The sequence below is a fragment of the Somniosus microcephalus genome, chromosome 6 (genome assembly GCF_052327205.1).
Source record: "Somniosus microcephalus isolate GS21.2 chromosome 6, FLI_Smic_1.0, whole genome shotgun sequence".
NCBI classification, from domain to species: domain Eukaryota; kingdom Metazoa; phylum Chordata; class Chondrichthyes; order Squaliformes; family Somniosidae; genus Somniosus; species Somniosus microcephalus.
In genome coordinates, this window is record NC_140992.1 from 228295778 (window position 1) to 228312438 (window position 16661).

The 16661-nt window shown below is 43.0% G+C and overlaps 1 protein-coding gene across 2 annotated transcripts in view; it reads left to right on the plus strand.

Moving 5' to 3' along the window:
- The window catches only part of mylk3 (myosin light chain kinase 3), a 125256-nt gene extending 108841 nt beyond the window's left edge, over positions 1-16415 (plus strand). For both annotated transcript variants that reach the window (XM_085991525.1, XM_085991524.1), the window contains exons 12-13: positions 7748-7880; positions 9157-16415. In XM_085991525.1, the coding sequence (XP_085847651.1) occupies positions 7748-7880; positions 9157-9231 (208 nt within the window). In that variant the 3' untranslated portion in view covers positions 9232-16415. The remainder of the gene's footprint in view (positions 1-7747; positions 7881-9156) is intronic.
- The last annotated feature ends 246 nt before the right edge of the window (positions 16416-16661 follow it).

The following is a 16661-nucleotide window of genomic DNA, read 5'->3' on the forward strand; positions in this document are numbered from 1 at the left end:
ATGCTGCGGCTTCAGCATATTGCGCTGTCTTATGGCCAAGGGGTATGGACAGTAATTCTTCTGGATAAAAAGAATAGGAATCTCAAAAAGTCCCTACTACTATCCCCATCCCAGCTGAGGATTGTTGGGATGTCCCTTTTTTAATCATCATTGAAGATCCATCACAGTAAATGACTTGATGGTACTCTATAAGTGGTCTCATAGGTATTTATCTGATTCCCTCCTCCGTATCATCATCCTCCATGATGGGGAGATGCTCTAAGTCCATTTCCGGGGAGAGAAATTTAAAAATGAGTGTAGGATCATTCAAGAACGATGCCAATTTATCATATCGGATCTGGGTGGCTCTTTTTTCATCAGAGGCCATCTCAATACTGATCTTAAATCGGGAATCTCAGTATAGATGGTAATGGGGTATTTCCCTTGAAGGGTTCGTGCCTTGATGAGGCATTGGACTACCATAGTCATGACCCTTTCTTTTTTAATGTACCTCCTTTCGACATTGGAAAAGTTATAAGAATGGAATTGAATGGGCACTATGCTCTTTTCATTATAGAAAACTGCAACTGCCACTTTAGGTGATGACCTGAGATGAATATTGAGGGGAACTTGTAGATCCCTCTGTTCCAGGTCAATGGCTTTTTGTACCTCTTAGCATAATTGTTGCAATTTTGAGTAATCGTCTGGTGAAAATATGAACGGTCCTTTTGCTGCTTCACCCACTCTAGCATACAGGGGTGCTGAGAGCTCGGCAAAGGTTGGCGTAAAGGATCGAGCAAAATTCAGGAGTCCTAAACTTGCTTGCAGATTTTTCAGAGTTTTAGGATATTGAATTGCTCTTTATAGGATTGAGTTAATCCTCTACCGTTTCCAGTTATTCGCAGGCCCAGAAAATCTACCTCTGCCCTAACTAGTTGACTTTTTTATGTTAAGTACCCAGCAGTTGTAAGTCTGGATAAAACAATATCAATGGCTTTCAAGTGCTCTTGGAGATTGTCATGTGACAGATATATATCGTCCACATATGAATTGACATTAGGTAGGTCTTTTAAAAGGTCAATGATGTGGGCTGAAAAGAGAACGGGACTGTTTTGAAATCCCTGGGGCAATCTGGTCCAGCAATACTGATAACCATCGGGTCCAGTCATCGCTGTTTTTGGCCAATCAGCTTTTTTGATTGGATGTGACCAGAAGCCGTCTGCTAGATCAATGCAAGTTTTATATTTTTCTCTCGTGATTCCAGAGAGAAGGGCTGTGGAATTTTGCTGTTGTGCAGTATGTGGGGCTGTTATCCTATTTAAGGCTGTATAATCGACCACTAATCTCCACCTCCCATCTGGTTTAGCAACACCAAACAATGGTGAATTAGTTCTAGATGCCATTTTGATTAAGACACCTTCTTCTGTTAGTTCTTTGAGCGTTGTTAGGAGATCTATTTTTCCTTTGTGGTCTTGAATAGGCCACTGTATTTTAGGTTTGTGCCAGCCAGCATCAAGTGGGTGGGGTTTGATGTCTATCTTTCCACATTGATTTGGATGGCGTTGTAGATAAGGGTATCTATTAATGAGTTGCTCGAGGAGGTCTTTGCCTCCCCCCTCTAGGCAAGTTCGATCAAGCTGTGTCCAAACATGTTTTTCCCTGTCATCCTGGTCTGTGGATGCTTCTACAGGTCTGGTTGAGATTTTATGGTAATGTTTCATGTCTGGTTGTCCTATAATGAGGGAACAGGCCAATTGTGGTACCAGTCCTACATCTAGGGTCACCGTGATTCCACATATAGTAATATAGGTATTTTGTAAAAATCAATTTTTTTGGTTTTGTCTTGTGTGAATCCCCCTAATGGTCTTTTACAAATTGGGCTCCCCAAATCTGTCCATTTAGTTTTTAAATAATTGCAGGATCTATTACAGTGTAATCAGCTCCTGTATCAAACAGGGCCTTCACTTGTGTGTTTGTGGGCAAGGTTGCCAGGGCATAAGGGAATTCAAGAGGCCCTGGCTGGGTGCCAGGCCTTCAATCCTGGGATTGTTCATCCTCAGGATCCTGAGTTTCATTTGCTGCTTTGTCTTTAATTATTTTAACTGATTTTTGTTCCTCCCTCTTGGGGGTATCATGTTTTCCAGATCCCTTAGGGGGTTTGTCGGACGGTTTATTATCTTGACGATCCTCCTGTTGGGGTGGACGTTGGTTCTGCCGGGAATCTTTTTGATCCCCCATTTCGGTTTTCCCGGTATCCTCCCATGGCTCTCTGATAGTTTTGACCAGTGTAAAAGCTGTCCCCATAGGGAGTCCACTGTCCTTCGCTTTCCTTTCGAGGTCTATCCCATCTTTCCGGGGAGAAATCTTTCTCGTATTGTGGGCGAGTTGGTGGTGTAAACCTTCTGGAATACCCTCTTGGGGGTCCCGAGCCACGAGTTTGTGTCTGGGCGGGGTGGACTTGAGACTTGGGTCTATACAGTCCTTGTTTCTGAGTACCAAAGGTACCTTCTCCGGTTTTTTTATCCCTAGTTTCTGATCTCATTATAGTTTAGTTTGGGGTAGACCTAAGAGGTCATGATTTAATTGGATAATGCGATTGACATTATCCCATCTTTGTTGGTTATTTCGATAATCATTTAGAGCACCTTCACAAGCAAGTTTGAGGGCTGTATTTTGGTATTGATTGGCCAGGCAACCATGGACAATGTCCCAGTTATCCTGTGTAAGTACTTTGCCTAATCTGTAGGCAGCTACCAGCCCTTTAGTTGTGGCTGTATTAGTATTTCCTTGATGGAACCCATTACATGCCCTCCCTGAGTTGCAGTGAGAACATAGGCGTATATTTGAACCCAGTTGTTACACTGGTTTAATGGGGGGATTAAGTCTGAACTTAGTATCATTTGCAGTAGTTGTCTCAGGTATTGGGCATTCCAATCTTGGCAACAGGTTTCCAATTTATCAAGGTTAGTTAGAATCCAGCAGATTTTTTCCTGGCTGGTGTTTCCCAGTCTACCACACATTGTGTAGATAGAGCACAGGTTTACTTGACCTAGGGACGCAATGTGTGGTTGCTGGGGTTGGCTTACTGGACCAGTAATCATTGCGCCTCCAGCATTTAGATAAGATTGGGCTAGTGCCTGTTGGCATTGATTATAATGGATTCTAAGCTGCCTATAGTTTTCTCGAAGATTCTGGTAATTTATTTCATCATGAGCTTGCCACCTTAACCGGAATCCATGGCCCCCAGGAGCATAGGCTGCTCCGGGTCCTACTATTCGTCCATGGTTGCCACCACCTTGTTGGGCACCATTCATTAGGCCTCTCAATTGTGCGGGTGTGCACCTTATCATTAAGGAATTTATTGGATTTGGAGTTTTTGTTTGATTATCCCACTGGATATTCTGTATCCCCTGGTTTTGGGGATCAACATCAATCGTGCCATGAGTTCTAATGACTCTGTCAGCATCAAAGTCTTCTATTTCAAAAATTATCACTTGGTTTTGTGGAGGTACAGGGATAGGATTATTTCCCCTAATAAAGCAATCGTTTGAATTTGCAGTAGTTGTCTCAGGTATTGGGCATTCCAATCTTGGCAACAGGTTTCCAATTTATCAAGGTTAGTTAGAATCCAGCAGATTTTTTCCTGGCTGGTGTTTCCCGGTCTACCACACATTGTGTAAAGCACAGGTTTACTTGACCTGGGGCGCAATGTGTGGTTGCTGGGGTTGGCTTACTGGACCGATGGCCGGGGAGTCCAGAACCAGGGGTCACAGTCTAAGGATAAGGGGTAAGCCATTTAGGACAGAGATGAGGAGGAATTTCTTCACCCAGAGTGGTGAACCTGTGGAATTCTCTACTACAGAAGGCAGTAGAGGCCAATTCATTAAATATATTCAAGAAAGAGTTAGATATTTTTCTTAAGGCTAAAGGGATCAATGGATATGGAGAGAAGGCAGGGACAGGGTACTGAATTTGGATGATCAGTCATGATCTCATTGAATGGCGGAGCAGGCTTGAGGGGCCGAATGGCCTACTCCTGCTCCTATCTTCTATGTTTCTAATAAAAAGACTGGGCCAATTCCTACAGGGTTTGCCATTTCATCAGGACCTAATCTCGGTTAGAGTTTAATATGAACTTTATAAGAAATTTCTAGATCTCAATGGTATATCGAGAGAGTTCTGATTTAAGTTCTACAAGGCCTGATCAGGGACTTGTTGCCTCTAGAGTCTTAAATCTGGGTCATAGTACCACTGTCACTATACTTAACAATCTACAAGATGGATATAGATATAAATATAAGTATAGGTTCTGTATCAACTCGCTAACACACACATTGGGCGCCAACTGAAGGGATAATTACTAGTCCTAGCCCCTTTAGGACTACCCCAGATCAGGCGTATTCCCCAGACGTTCACTTTCAACTAAAGTTTGAGGTAGCCGAATCCTAAAGACGCTTAATTGGGTCTAAAGGTCCAGACTATCTCTCCCTAAAGGAAAGGAACAACCTGAAGATGTTACCATCCTCCAGATAGTACTTTTAATAAGTTTAGCTAGACTGTAATGTTCCGGATATTATGAGGGTCCGGAAAACTCCCTCAGAATTCTGCAACTCCTCACCAAGGAGCATACAGAGATTGAGTTCGCGAGTTTGATACAGAAGTATTATGTGAGACAATTCTAAAAATATATAGATTTATTAAAGAACTGACATGTAATTATAGTAGGTGTTTCAATCACAACATTAACGGTTCAAAAAAGAATAAGCTTTACAATTCTTATTCGAGATCTTAACTTCTCTACAGTTTTACAGTTCTAAGTCTTATTCCAGGATATCCATCAAAATCAAATACAATACCATTGATCCCCGAGGTACAAAGAGGTGTAGACTTACAGAGCCTGTCTCTGAAGCCGAGAATCGCTTTGCCCCTTTTACAGTGAGTCTATCATCCCATTTGAAAGTTCAATATTTATATCCTTTTTCAGTAGTATTTCCTTTAAAGTTTTCTGCTGATGTAAGCTAATTATCTCTAGTCATTTTTCTGCTGACCCCTGCTATTCTTACAGTCAGTTCAGCTGGTAGAATTAAGAATCGTGTTTCCTGTGTAGGTGTCTTAAGCTCGCCATAAAAACAGTGTAACAGCAGGTGCATCTATTTGATGTCATTTTTACCAAGGTCTTCTGTTTGTGTCTTTTGCATTTAGAGCACCTTAATTAGGATGATCTATGCAATTCTTAATCACCTCAGCTGGTTGTAACACAGACTCGTGTCTCCCCTCTATAGGTGTTCTAAGTTTAACATAAAAATGATTTGGCGGCAGGTGTTTCTTTTACTTTGTCATTTTTATGAAGGCATATGTTTCTTCTTCTTTTATGTGTCTGTTTATGACGTGTACTTTAGAACATCTTACCAGGGTGTACCACTGTCTTTTTTCCAAAGATTCAGACGTCAGGAGCCTCCACCCTCCTGTTTCAACAAGGCTATTGATTAAGTGTCAACAACTTATCTTATCTCAATAGCCTGAATGCTGTTCACAGCTTCTCCATTGTTGAGGCGTCCAGATTTCCAGACCTAGTTTGTCATGTTTTAATAAGGCCAGAATTTTTTCATAGAATGATGTATTTTTCTGAATAGGTATGGCTCATTCCTTCACACACAGGGGTGATGACGAATGGGACTTGGTACGAGTTAGGGTACAGGCAGCTGAGTTTTGGATGACCTCAAGCTTACATAGGGTGGAATGTGGGAGGCCAGGCAGGAGTGCATTGGAATAGTCAAGTCTAGAGGTAAGAAAGGCATGGACAAGGGTTTCATCAGCGGATGAGCTGAGGCAAGTGTGGAGATGGGCGATGTTACGGAGGTGGAAGTAGGCAGTCTTTGTTATGCTGCGGATATGTGGTCTGATGCTCATTTCAGGGTCAAATATGACACCAAGCTTGCGAACAGTGTGGTTCAGCCTCAGACAGATGTTAGGGAGAGGGATGGAGTCAGTGGCTAGGGAATGGAGTTTGTGGCGGGGACTGAAAACAATGGCTTCGGTTTTCCCAATATTTAATTGGAGAAAATTTTTGCTCATCCAGAACTGTGTGTCAGACAAGCAGTCTGACAATTTAGACACTGTGGAGGGATCGAGAGAAGAAATAGAGGTAGAGCTGGGTGTCATCAGCGTACATGTGGAAATTGATGCTGTGTTTTCGGATGATGTCGCCAAGGGTCAACATGTAGGTGAGAAATAGGAGGGGGCCAAGGATAGGTCCTTGGGGGACACCAGAGGTAATGATGTGGGAGTGGGAAGAGAAGTCGTTGCAGGTGATTCTCTGGTTATGATTAGATAGATAAGAATGGAACCAGGCGAGTGCAGTCCCACCCAGCTGGACAACAGTGGAGAGGCGTTGGAGAAGGATGGAGTGGTCAACCGTGTCAAAGGCTGCAGACAAGTCAAGAATGACGAGGAGGGATAGTTTACCATTGTCACAGTCACAAAGTATGTCATTTGTGACTTTGATGAGAGAAGGTTCACCAGACTGATTCCTGGGATGGGGGGATTGTCCTATGAGGTGAGATTGAGTAGGCCAGGCCTATGGACTTTAGAAGAATGAGAGGTGATCTCATTCAAACATACAAAATTCTTACAGGGCTTGACAGGGTAGATGCAGGGAGGATGTTTCCCCTGGCTGTGGAGTCTAGAACCAGGGGTCACAGTCTCAGAATAAGGGGTCAGCCATTTAGGACTGAGATGAGGAGAAATTTCTTCACTGAGAGGGTGGTGAATCTTTGGAATTCTCTATCCCAGAGGGCTGTGGAGGCTCAGTCGTTGAGTATATTCATGACAGAGATCGATAGATTTTTGGATATTAAGGGAATCAAGGGATATGGGGATAGTGCAGGAAAGTGGAGTTGAGGTAGATCAGCCACGATCTTATTGAATGGCGGAGCAGGCTCGAGGGGCCGAATGGCCTACTCCCACACCTACTTCTTATGTTCTATCATCCTAAGACCCTAAGAGTGCTGCCTGTGTTTAAATTGTGCTTCTATGTGCGACAAACTCCTTATGTCATAATGCTACTGGCTGCTGAAGTGATTGTTATGCAAATATGATTGCACTTGGTAGCAGATGATGTAAACTTCACTATTCTCAGTTGTACAACTGATTTAGCATATCTTTGTAGATTTAGAGGCCAAATTTCCCTTTCCCAATCCCCGCATAAGGCAGGCAAGGTGAAAATACATTTTATGTCGGTAGCTGCTGCTTCTGGTGATGGTGGAATTCCACCCCTCCCACTGTTCATCATTTGGACAGTGTCTTGGAGGTTAATGTTTCAGTAACTTTATTGCTTAAATATACTGCTGATACAATTGTGCAAAAATCTATTTTTTTATCTGATTAAAATGATGCGAGACCATTTGATTTAAAAATCCTGAGGTTTGTTCAAGGGATTTTCCAAATGTTGTTTACACAAAAGATTGTAGACCTGATTGGTAGGGGTTTATCATTCTGGCCTGTCTGTTGCACATTGGATAAGATTGAGAAGTTTATGCTTGAATTTCTGAGTGTAGCCTTGCTACAGAAATGAAGGGTAACAATCTGTAATTGCATCTCCATTTTGCTGATTCTGAGGCAGTATCCCAGCCGGAGAAGAACATGCCAGAACCACAGGAAGGACATGTTAAACAAACCTAGATTTAATTCAGCAATGTTCTCTACATTAAAAAATGGCTAGTATATATTTGCCTCCAATACTAATACTACATGTTTTCAATGTTACTAGTAGCAGATTCAGCGCGGCACAGTGTCTGAAACACAGCTGGCTGAACAACTTAGCAGAAAAAGCAAAGGAGTGTAGGGTTCGACTGAGATCTCAAGTGATGCTGCAAAAGTACATCGCACAGCGCTTATGGAAGGTAATATGTTGATTTGCTTTCATTTAAGTAATATTGATTATGTATATAATGTTTATAAATCCTGTACAACATGCTTATATCATTTACAAAGAAGCCATTCATGGTTCAGATCTGAAACTGTTAGGAGATCCCCTGTCTATAAGAAGCACCTAAAGTCAGTCCTGGATATTATCATTTTACAGATGGGACTGGATTAATCTTCTACATATTAAAACTGTCAGTAAGTATTGAGGATAAGGTTTCCTATGGGAACATAACTTAAAATAAGTTTCAACAAGGGGCATATTCTGCATTATATACAATTTTGTTATTATAACAATCTACACTAATCAAAGGTTTTCAGTCCACCTGGAATGTTATAGAGAAGGGTTGTTGTGTTTAGGAACAGTGTCCATATTCTATGCTTTCTGCCCAACTTTCTTTTTTTCTAACATCAGGGATTTGGTGTGCAGTTCCACAGGTGCTGGCAATCCTCTCGCACCTCATCCAAGTGGTTGTTCTTTGTGTGTGAGCCGTGCACTGAATCTCATGGGGAACAGCACAGCCCATCCTAATCCTGTCTTCCCTTAAAGTCAACACATTTGATCTTTCCAACAGGGATCATAGGAAGTTGTGCTTGTTTCTCCTCTCTAGCCTGGGACATTGAGTGTTCCCAGTTATCCCAGCTGAGATCAGCTGATTAAGCCCACATTATGGCTCAAACCTGATCTGTATGTCTTTATAGAATACCAGGTGCTGAATCTACCCACCATGTCATCAGGCAAGCCTTGATTATTGTATTTCTCTTTCAGATAATTGTACACATATATAAAATAAAGTAGATTGAAAATCATACAGTATGTTGAATCCAGCAATCCGAATCTATTCTAACAGAGCCCTTGATATAATACGATCCCACCACTTTCACTAATAGTGAAAATGTTTTTCTACAATGTGGTTCTCATTAGAATGCGCTCCTTACGTGGTTGCAAAATCAGAAATTTTTGAAAGTATTGACAATTTTCATAATGAAATAATATGAAATAGTGAATGATTATTAAATATCAAAATGCCTGCAATGATGTGTAACTCCTCATACGATTACCATGACAATACTATGATGAAGAAAAGCTGAGGAGGCCAAATAAATTGCCCACTGGGAGGTGAAATGGTAGGGTACATCTTCTAAGAGTTAGGGACCTCATAGCAAAGGAAGGTGCCAAAGGGGGGAAGAAATGCTATCATTGTTTTTAAAGAGCAGGTAAGCTAAACATTGCATTTTCATTTATCTTTACAGAAAAATTTTTATGCAGTAGCTGCTGTAAACAGGTTCAGGAAGATCAACCAGCAGAGTTTAACCAAAAATGTTTAGCCTATGACTGGGATCCAAATACAGAAGAAATGGAGCCAACTGATAATTGAAAAATGCAGCACATTATCATTAGAGGAGTGGAGGATCAATTGATTTACTCCATTTTGCTGTTGCCTCCATTCAGATGCTGCACTTTAAACATTTTTGATACTGTTCTTCATGTTGTGGCCAAAGTGATTGATAAAAGTAACAATGTTATCCATTAACTGCAGAAACATGGCAGGTTTTTCCCCCCCCTTAGAGACTTAGCAGGATAAGGAGAAGAGTTGGCAGTGGTACCTCTACTATTCTAACGAAAAGCAGTCTCTGTATAGATATTTCTTTGATCTCTAAACAAAATTATATTTGAGAATGACACAAAATGAACCTTTTAACCGCTGACAAAAGTACACATTTGACATGTTGATGAAATGAGAATCTGATAAGATTGAGTTCCAAAAAGTATGCTTCATCCTACAATGTAGCAAGTTGCAAATTGTTATAAATGCATTTCTAGCAAATAGCAACAGATTTTGAGTGAAGTAAAGTGAAATGAAATCCCTTGAGGGATGAATCGCAAGCAAACGAATCGGCATTAACTTTTTTGATTTTTTAAAACCACTTTAAACTTTATTATTTAAATATTTATGTTGATAAAGGTGTAGGGAGTCTTATATCTGATAATCAAACTGTTACTACTGTGAATGTCAAGCCATGGCTCTGTATCTCAAGGTCCTTTTGTACTAGATCAAAGTGAGTATATGAACTCCTGTTAATATGTTTTTAAAGATTTGTTTTCTTTAGTTAAAATTTGGTTAGTTGTTAATTTTATAACATGTAATCACATTTCAGAAAATGTAGTTATGGTCTGAGGAACCTTCAAATGAAATTGCCAGTAGCTTTGTGTTTGTGATCAGTACAGTAATCTGACCATAATATTGTAAGATTACGTGTCCATTTGTTAAAAAAAGGTTGTGGGTGCAATTTTCCAGGTATCATTACTGAGTTTTCAATAGAATCATTTGGCAACAGTTGCGATGATAAGGGAAAAACAATGCAGGCTTCATCAACCCAGCCGCCTCTTCAAAAGAAAATAGGACACTGTTCCTGTCCCCACCACAGCTAGAACATGTCCTCAACCAGCCTGAACTCAGCATTGTGAAATTACAGTTATCAGCCTTCTATAATAGTACTTTTTTTAAATCCATGCAGTCAATAGCATTTTGCTGCTTGTTCAGAATTGGTATTATAGAGTGTAAAACTCTTGACAATAAGTAGAGAAAAATAGCTGTGGTGATGACAGTCACTAACCGATTCATATGCACTGCACTGGAAAATTTCATATGTGGTAACTTTGGTTGCAAAAGATATATCTTGTCATAAATAAAAGCATTGCAAGTAGCACAATAATAAATTAGAATACTGCAATATCCAAGGACTCTCAGCAGTGCTGACCTTTAGTTGCCAGATTATCGAAGAGTTAGGCTAGTAGTCACTATTGCAAAGTAGGATGTAGGGGCAGGCACCTGCCCCTTTGACACATTAGTAATAACATCATACGTTAAAATTCCTGTCCTTACCACCCCCCTTGCATGGTGTATTACTTATGAAGTTATAAAAGAGGCATTGTGGCGTGCCAGGTTTGGCTAAACCTGGGTGAAAGTGCTTAATTTAAAGGAGATCTGAGTGGAGAAGTTTTGCTGATACCTCAGCACAACCTGCATCATTTCCCCTGGGGAGCTGTTAATTTGTTTTCAACCTGGCAGCGTAAGGGACACTCTGGTCACCTACAACTTTTTGACCGCCACCTATAATAAAGTACACAAATGAACACCAAGGCCGCGAATTTAATAGCGCTCAGAGGGCAGGTTTGGAGGCGGGTCCGCTGTCAAAATAGCAAAGATTGACAGCGGGTCTCCCAGGTGTCGGGTCTGTCAGCGGAGAACTGACCCGATACCAAGTGGTGGGGGAGACAATTCAGCTTGTTAAATGGCTTGTTAAGAGCCTATTTAAGACTATTTTGAGGCTTCCTTCAAATTTTACGTTCTCTCCCACGGGTTACCCACTGTTCAGGGAATACGCCAGCTCAACCTGGTGTGTTTTGAGTCTGTTCTGATGTTTCTGATAAGCTGACAGCTGCAGAAGTGGTGTAAAGGATGCCATGTTGCAGATGGTGAGTTTCAGAGTGCAGAAAATGTTGGTTGCTGCATTTTCTATACATATAGAGATTTCTTTAGCTTACAAGTTTTTAGATCCAACTGTATGTCCAGTGCCACCTCATTGGGAGAACCTCTCTCACCATTGACAGATCGCTTCTGTCATCACACTTGCAGCTGCCATCTATTGCAGCAACATCGGAGCCAATGAAACAATCAGACCTTGGTCCTCCAAATCCTTCCACCATCAGCCCCAACACCAACATCACCAGGCACACCAACATCACCAACCTTCTTCGCCATCACCTGATGGACACAGGGCATCAGCTCCTGACAATATTGTTGCCCGGGAGACTATATGATGGCATCACCATGGCCAGATTTTCTTCCCTTGACGCTGTAAATCCTGGCTGCCACATGATGCACCAGGTTGACACCATCCCACACCAGCACAGTGAAGCATCTCTTTAAGGTCCAAGCCATTCCATGCACACTCATCACTATAGCTGGGGGCGGGCAGTGTTATGTCTCAACATTCACTGGAACTCAGTAAGACACTTCTCAAGGTGCATGCAGATCTGTCCAATAAGGGGCAGTGTTGGAAAAACAGATTTCACTTTATGACAACACATTACCAGAAACTTCACATGGACATTGACTAAACCTCTCAAGTGCCTACCCTTGTGTGTTAGTTGGTATGCTTGCAGTAGGATGAGGGTGAGTGTGAGGGGTGGCTAGTGAGATGGGGAAGTGATAATGTAGATAGAGAGGGTTGGGTGGAGGTGCAAGGTAAGTTGGTGTAAGGATGTGCAGGAGAAGGGTATGGAAGGCAGTGATGGGGATGTGTTGAGTGGCACAGCAGGGTGAGTTTGAGTGTGGCTTTGCAGTAACGTTTCGTGATCCACTGAGATCATTGAAAGGTTGGCGCCACTGCAGCCAGGGACCCCTGATGACATCCCTGCTTTTGCCCTCCTGTGCAATGTGCAAGCAGGCTGCATTGATGTCCTGGGGAGGTCTCTTCAGCCCTTGGAAGGGAAATGAACCTCCCTGTGTGCTGTGACTCCCTCCATAAGCATATGGAGGGAGTCATGGGAGAGCCTGGATGCAAGCGTTCACTTTTGTGCAGTGTTTGCAGCACCTCAATGCTGTCAAACACTGACAGAACTGTCAAACTCCATGTGGACATAGTCCCTTTAAGGAAACTAGCTGATGACGCATCATCAAACCCACTTCCTGTTAATTGGCCGGGAAGCACGCAGGGTGGGCTTAACAAGGCCAATCAAGGGAACATCCTGTTTACAGAGCGGCTGCAGCTGGGAGCAGGACCGAAACCCGGAAACCAGCTCTCCCGCCACCATCCCGCCTCCTCCATTAAATTCGCGGCCCAAGCATTTCCCTTTGGGAAATTTCTTTATATGCCATACTGATAGAAGAGGAGGACTCCCAAATGCAATTCTGGAGAGTGTGACAGCTGAGGAAAAGACTAAGCAGCCCATCTGTACCCTCCACACCCTCCTTCAATCGAGTCTCAGAGCTCTTACAAAGGCATGGGTGAAGAGATGTGCTTCCACAGACTTATATTCACTGAGGAAGTCCTGGATATGTGCCAGCTTCGGCACCCAAATTTCAGCCATCCGAATGATAATTGGGGTTCTGAAGGGAAGGTCCCTTGATAGATCAGGCGAGCAATGCTGCATGGCAGTCTCATGGCTGCTTGCTGTGCTCTGCACAACTAACAATTCAAAAGGACTGGAACTGGAATCCCTGAGGAGGAAGGCATGGTTGATGTGAAGGCAGAGGCACCTGGAGCTCAACATCAGAGGCTCTTGATTCAGAGGAGGCTGCCGTCCCAACTGCCAGGGAAATACATAGGCAGATTATTAGACATTTTCAGTGGATTAACACCTCTGTCCTGAGTACACATCCATCACAACATCTCCCCAGCATTCATGACCGCTCCAATCCCTTCACGTGGAAACAATTGTCTTTGGGTTTCAGAAACCAATCACACCACTTCACTCCAACCAGATCTCAAGAAAACTAATGAGCTCTGTGCTATATGAGTAGGCCCCTCAGGGGATTTGAGTGAGGTCTGGTATGTGCTACTATCCTGAGATAGAACAGCCTCAACTGTTACCAAACACAGCTTCATAGTGGCCACTGATCAGTGGGCGGGCTGATTTAATGTCTCACAAGATCCTGAAAGCCCCAAAAGAGTGTATTTTGTAATCTGGCCCCAAGTGTTGAAATATGGAATACAGTATTCTCTCAGCTCTGTCCTGAAGGCTGCAGTCTATGATTCTGAACTGTAACCACTGACTTGTCCTAGGCCACTTCTGCAGGGGGGAAACGGTCGCAGACTACAATGAAGCTGCTACATGCTCCACTGGCATCTACAGAGAGGAAAATGCTTCCCTGATGTTGCTGCATGAGGGCATTGGGTTCCACTGTCACCCTTAACATCTGCTGCACATCCTGGGAGTTAGACTTCAGTGCCTAAACATATGTGTAAAGCTCATCATCCTTCTATACAGAACAGGACCCACGGGACATGAGTCCACTAACTCCTCAGCATTCTTCACAGCCTTTGTTCAGGAAGGGCTGTGCCCTCTTTCACCCCTCTGGGTCCCTTGTGCTCTGTGACTCTCCTAGTGTTAATTCCTCATCCTCACTATTTCCCTGGTGTGAAAGACTGAGCTGCTGAGTAGGAAATAGGGCGAATGATGCTGGGGGTAGACAAGGGACCAGTTGCCAGCTCCCTATGCTATGAATGATCTGTGGAAGAAGAGCAAATGTGCTAAGAATAGGTGTGGACCACCCAGACAGAGGAACCAGGTAAAGACAACATGCTGACATTTTATGGTTGCTGGGTTCAGTAAAGCACTGCAGCAGATCCTGGCTGTACTTTACACTCACAGCTCACATAGCCAATATGGAGTACTACTCTCTCCCTCCCCCCCACCCCCGACTAGTAGCTGCACTGCTTGTTCGTCAAGGAGTTACTTTAAGTCAGAGTGGGCCTTTGGCGTAGTGGTAGCATCCCCGCCGCTGGGCCAGAAGGCGTAGGGTTTCAAACCCCGCTCCAGACAGTCCCGGCAAGTGGAGTCGGAGCTCTGGCTCTAAATTCTGGGTTGACATCCAGCGGGATACTTGCGTCCGTGGGTGTGGGTGGCCCCCCCCTCGTATGGGTTGTGGGAGCCTGTAAAACCCTCCCGCCATAGGACTAACCACCCTAATGGCTGGTATGAAGATGGTTACGGTCACGGAAGGAGCGTTAATCGCGGCCAGAAATGCTTCCACCACTTCATACAGTTCCCCAAAGGGAACAGTGTGAAGACATGTATGACGACGACCTTAAGTCAAGGATCCACTCACCCCATGGCCTGCCTCTCTTGGGCATTGTGTGCCATTTTCTCCTGCAACAAGAGTCACATTAGATGAGGACAGGCATTTGAAGGATATCTCCCAGGTTCCAAAAGACAGCTGATATTACAGGGAGGGCAAGTGCTAGAAGGACCCTGTAACAAGAGGTTGGAGTTATAAGACACAGGTTCCAGGTGGAACAACCATTAAACCACAGTGCACCAAGTATGATGATTTAGCAGTCCATCAATAAAGTGAGTGAGCGCAAGGAGTGATATCAGAGTGAATAGTGGGTGGTTGCAGTTCACTTATCTTGCCTGCACTCATCAGGTTATTGACCTTCCTTCAGCACTTGTTTGCCACCCTGGGTGTGATCAAGGTGGCACTCTCAGCCACTACCACCTCTCCCTACATGGTTCTGGTAACCCCCTTCAGTGGCTTCCTCTCTTGCAAGTGTTCTCTTTGCATGCTCCAATAGCACCTTTGGGACAACATCCAAGAAACTATGAGCTCCTACACCATCCATAATTATGATACTTAGCTGAGCCTGCCCAATCCAGCAGGGTCAGCAACGCATCACTGCCAGGTGGAAGTCCTGCCCTGCCCTCATTCCAACCTCTCCACAGGCCCCAAGGAAAGTCAGGGAACATGCGCATCAGCATTGATTTTTATGGTCTTGAGGTAGTGAAAATTATACTCATTGGCAGTTGCAGTAGATAGTCCACATTCATTGGGCTGGACCGGCTCAGGTTTCAGAAGCACTGCTTATCTTAGAATTGCAGTTACTCAATATTTTTGGACCGCAAAGAAATGACAGTGTCGTTCTTTAGGCCAGTACACAAGTGCTTGGTGTCTCATTCTTCAGGAAGATTGTTTATTGCAGTGACTTTTGTAGAAGACATACACTACTTTCCTAAATTGTCAGATTAATTGTTTACTCTTAGATTCAGAAGGATTTCAAAGCTTAGAAGCAGAAAGGTAAAAAAATTCCACCCTCCCCTATGCAACAGCACAATTGAACATTGGAGGTTGTGACAGCAGTAGCTTTGCACAAGTAACTGCAATGGCAATACACAATGATTTGCAAAGTGATTCTCCTAAAAAACCTGGGCTTCTGCTTTATTTAAATGACCATGAGCAGGTACTACAATTAACAGTGCAGCCACCTGTACAATGTCACTGAACTCATCAGTTTCAACAGGAGGAAACTTTCTCCTCCTCCCACCAACAAAATTTTGGAATAGAGCTAAAGTTATGTATGCAAAGGAGGGGATGAAAGGGGAAACATGATAGCTTCTTCTGAGACAGAGGCAAGAGCATGTTTTAGCTTGAACACTTTTTCAAAAAAATATAATGGAAAGCTTTATCTACAGGCATGTTTAACAAATTTACTTAAAAAACTGTGCATGTTTCTGTATGAATGACTGTTCCAGTTTTGAGAATTAAAATGTGAACTGCATGAAAGTTATGCTTTGTAACTGAATATGGAGCATTTACTTCTGTTTTCAGCCATCACTGCCTCCATAGTACAGTACAAAATGTAGTGCATATGACCTTCCATGAAGGCAAACTTAAATACTAAGAAATAGCAAGACCAGTTTTATTGGTAAATACAAATACATATTATTGCATTACCTCACTTTGAAATGTAACTCAACATTCACAAATAAAACATCTCTCACACTGTATAGTTGTTTTAATTTGACAGCAGATTTCCTCCCACCTCCTCAGTGAAATATAAATTCAGCTCAAAGGGTAGGATGTGGTAGCCATTACAGAGACCTTTGTAGGTAGACAGACACACTCGGTATTTTCTTTTCATAGAAACATAGAAGATAGGAGCAGGAGTAGGCCATTCGGCCCCTCAAGCCTCCTCCGCCATTCAATGCGATCATGGCTGATCATCCAAATTCAGTACCCGGTCCCTGCTTT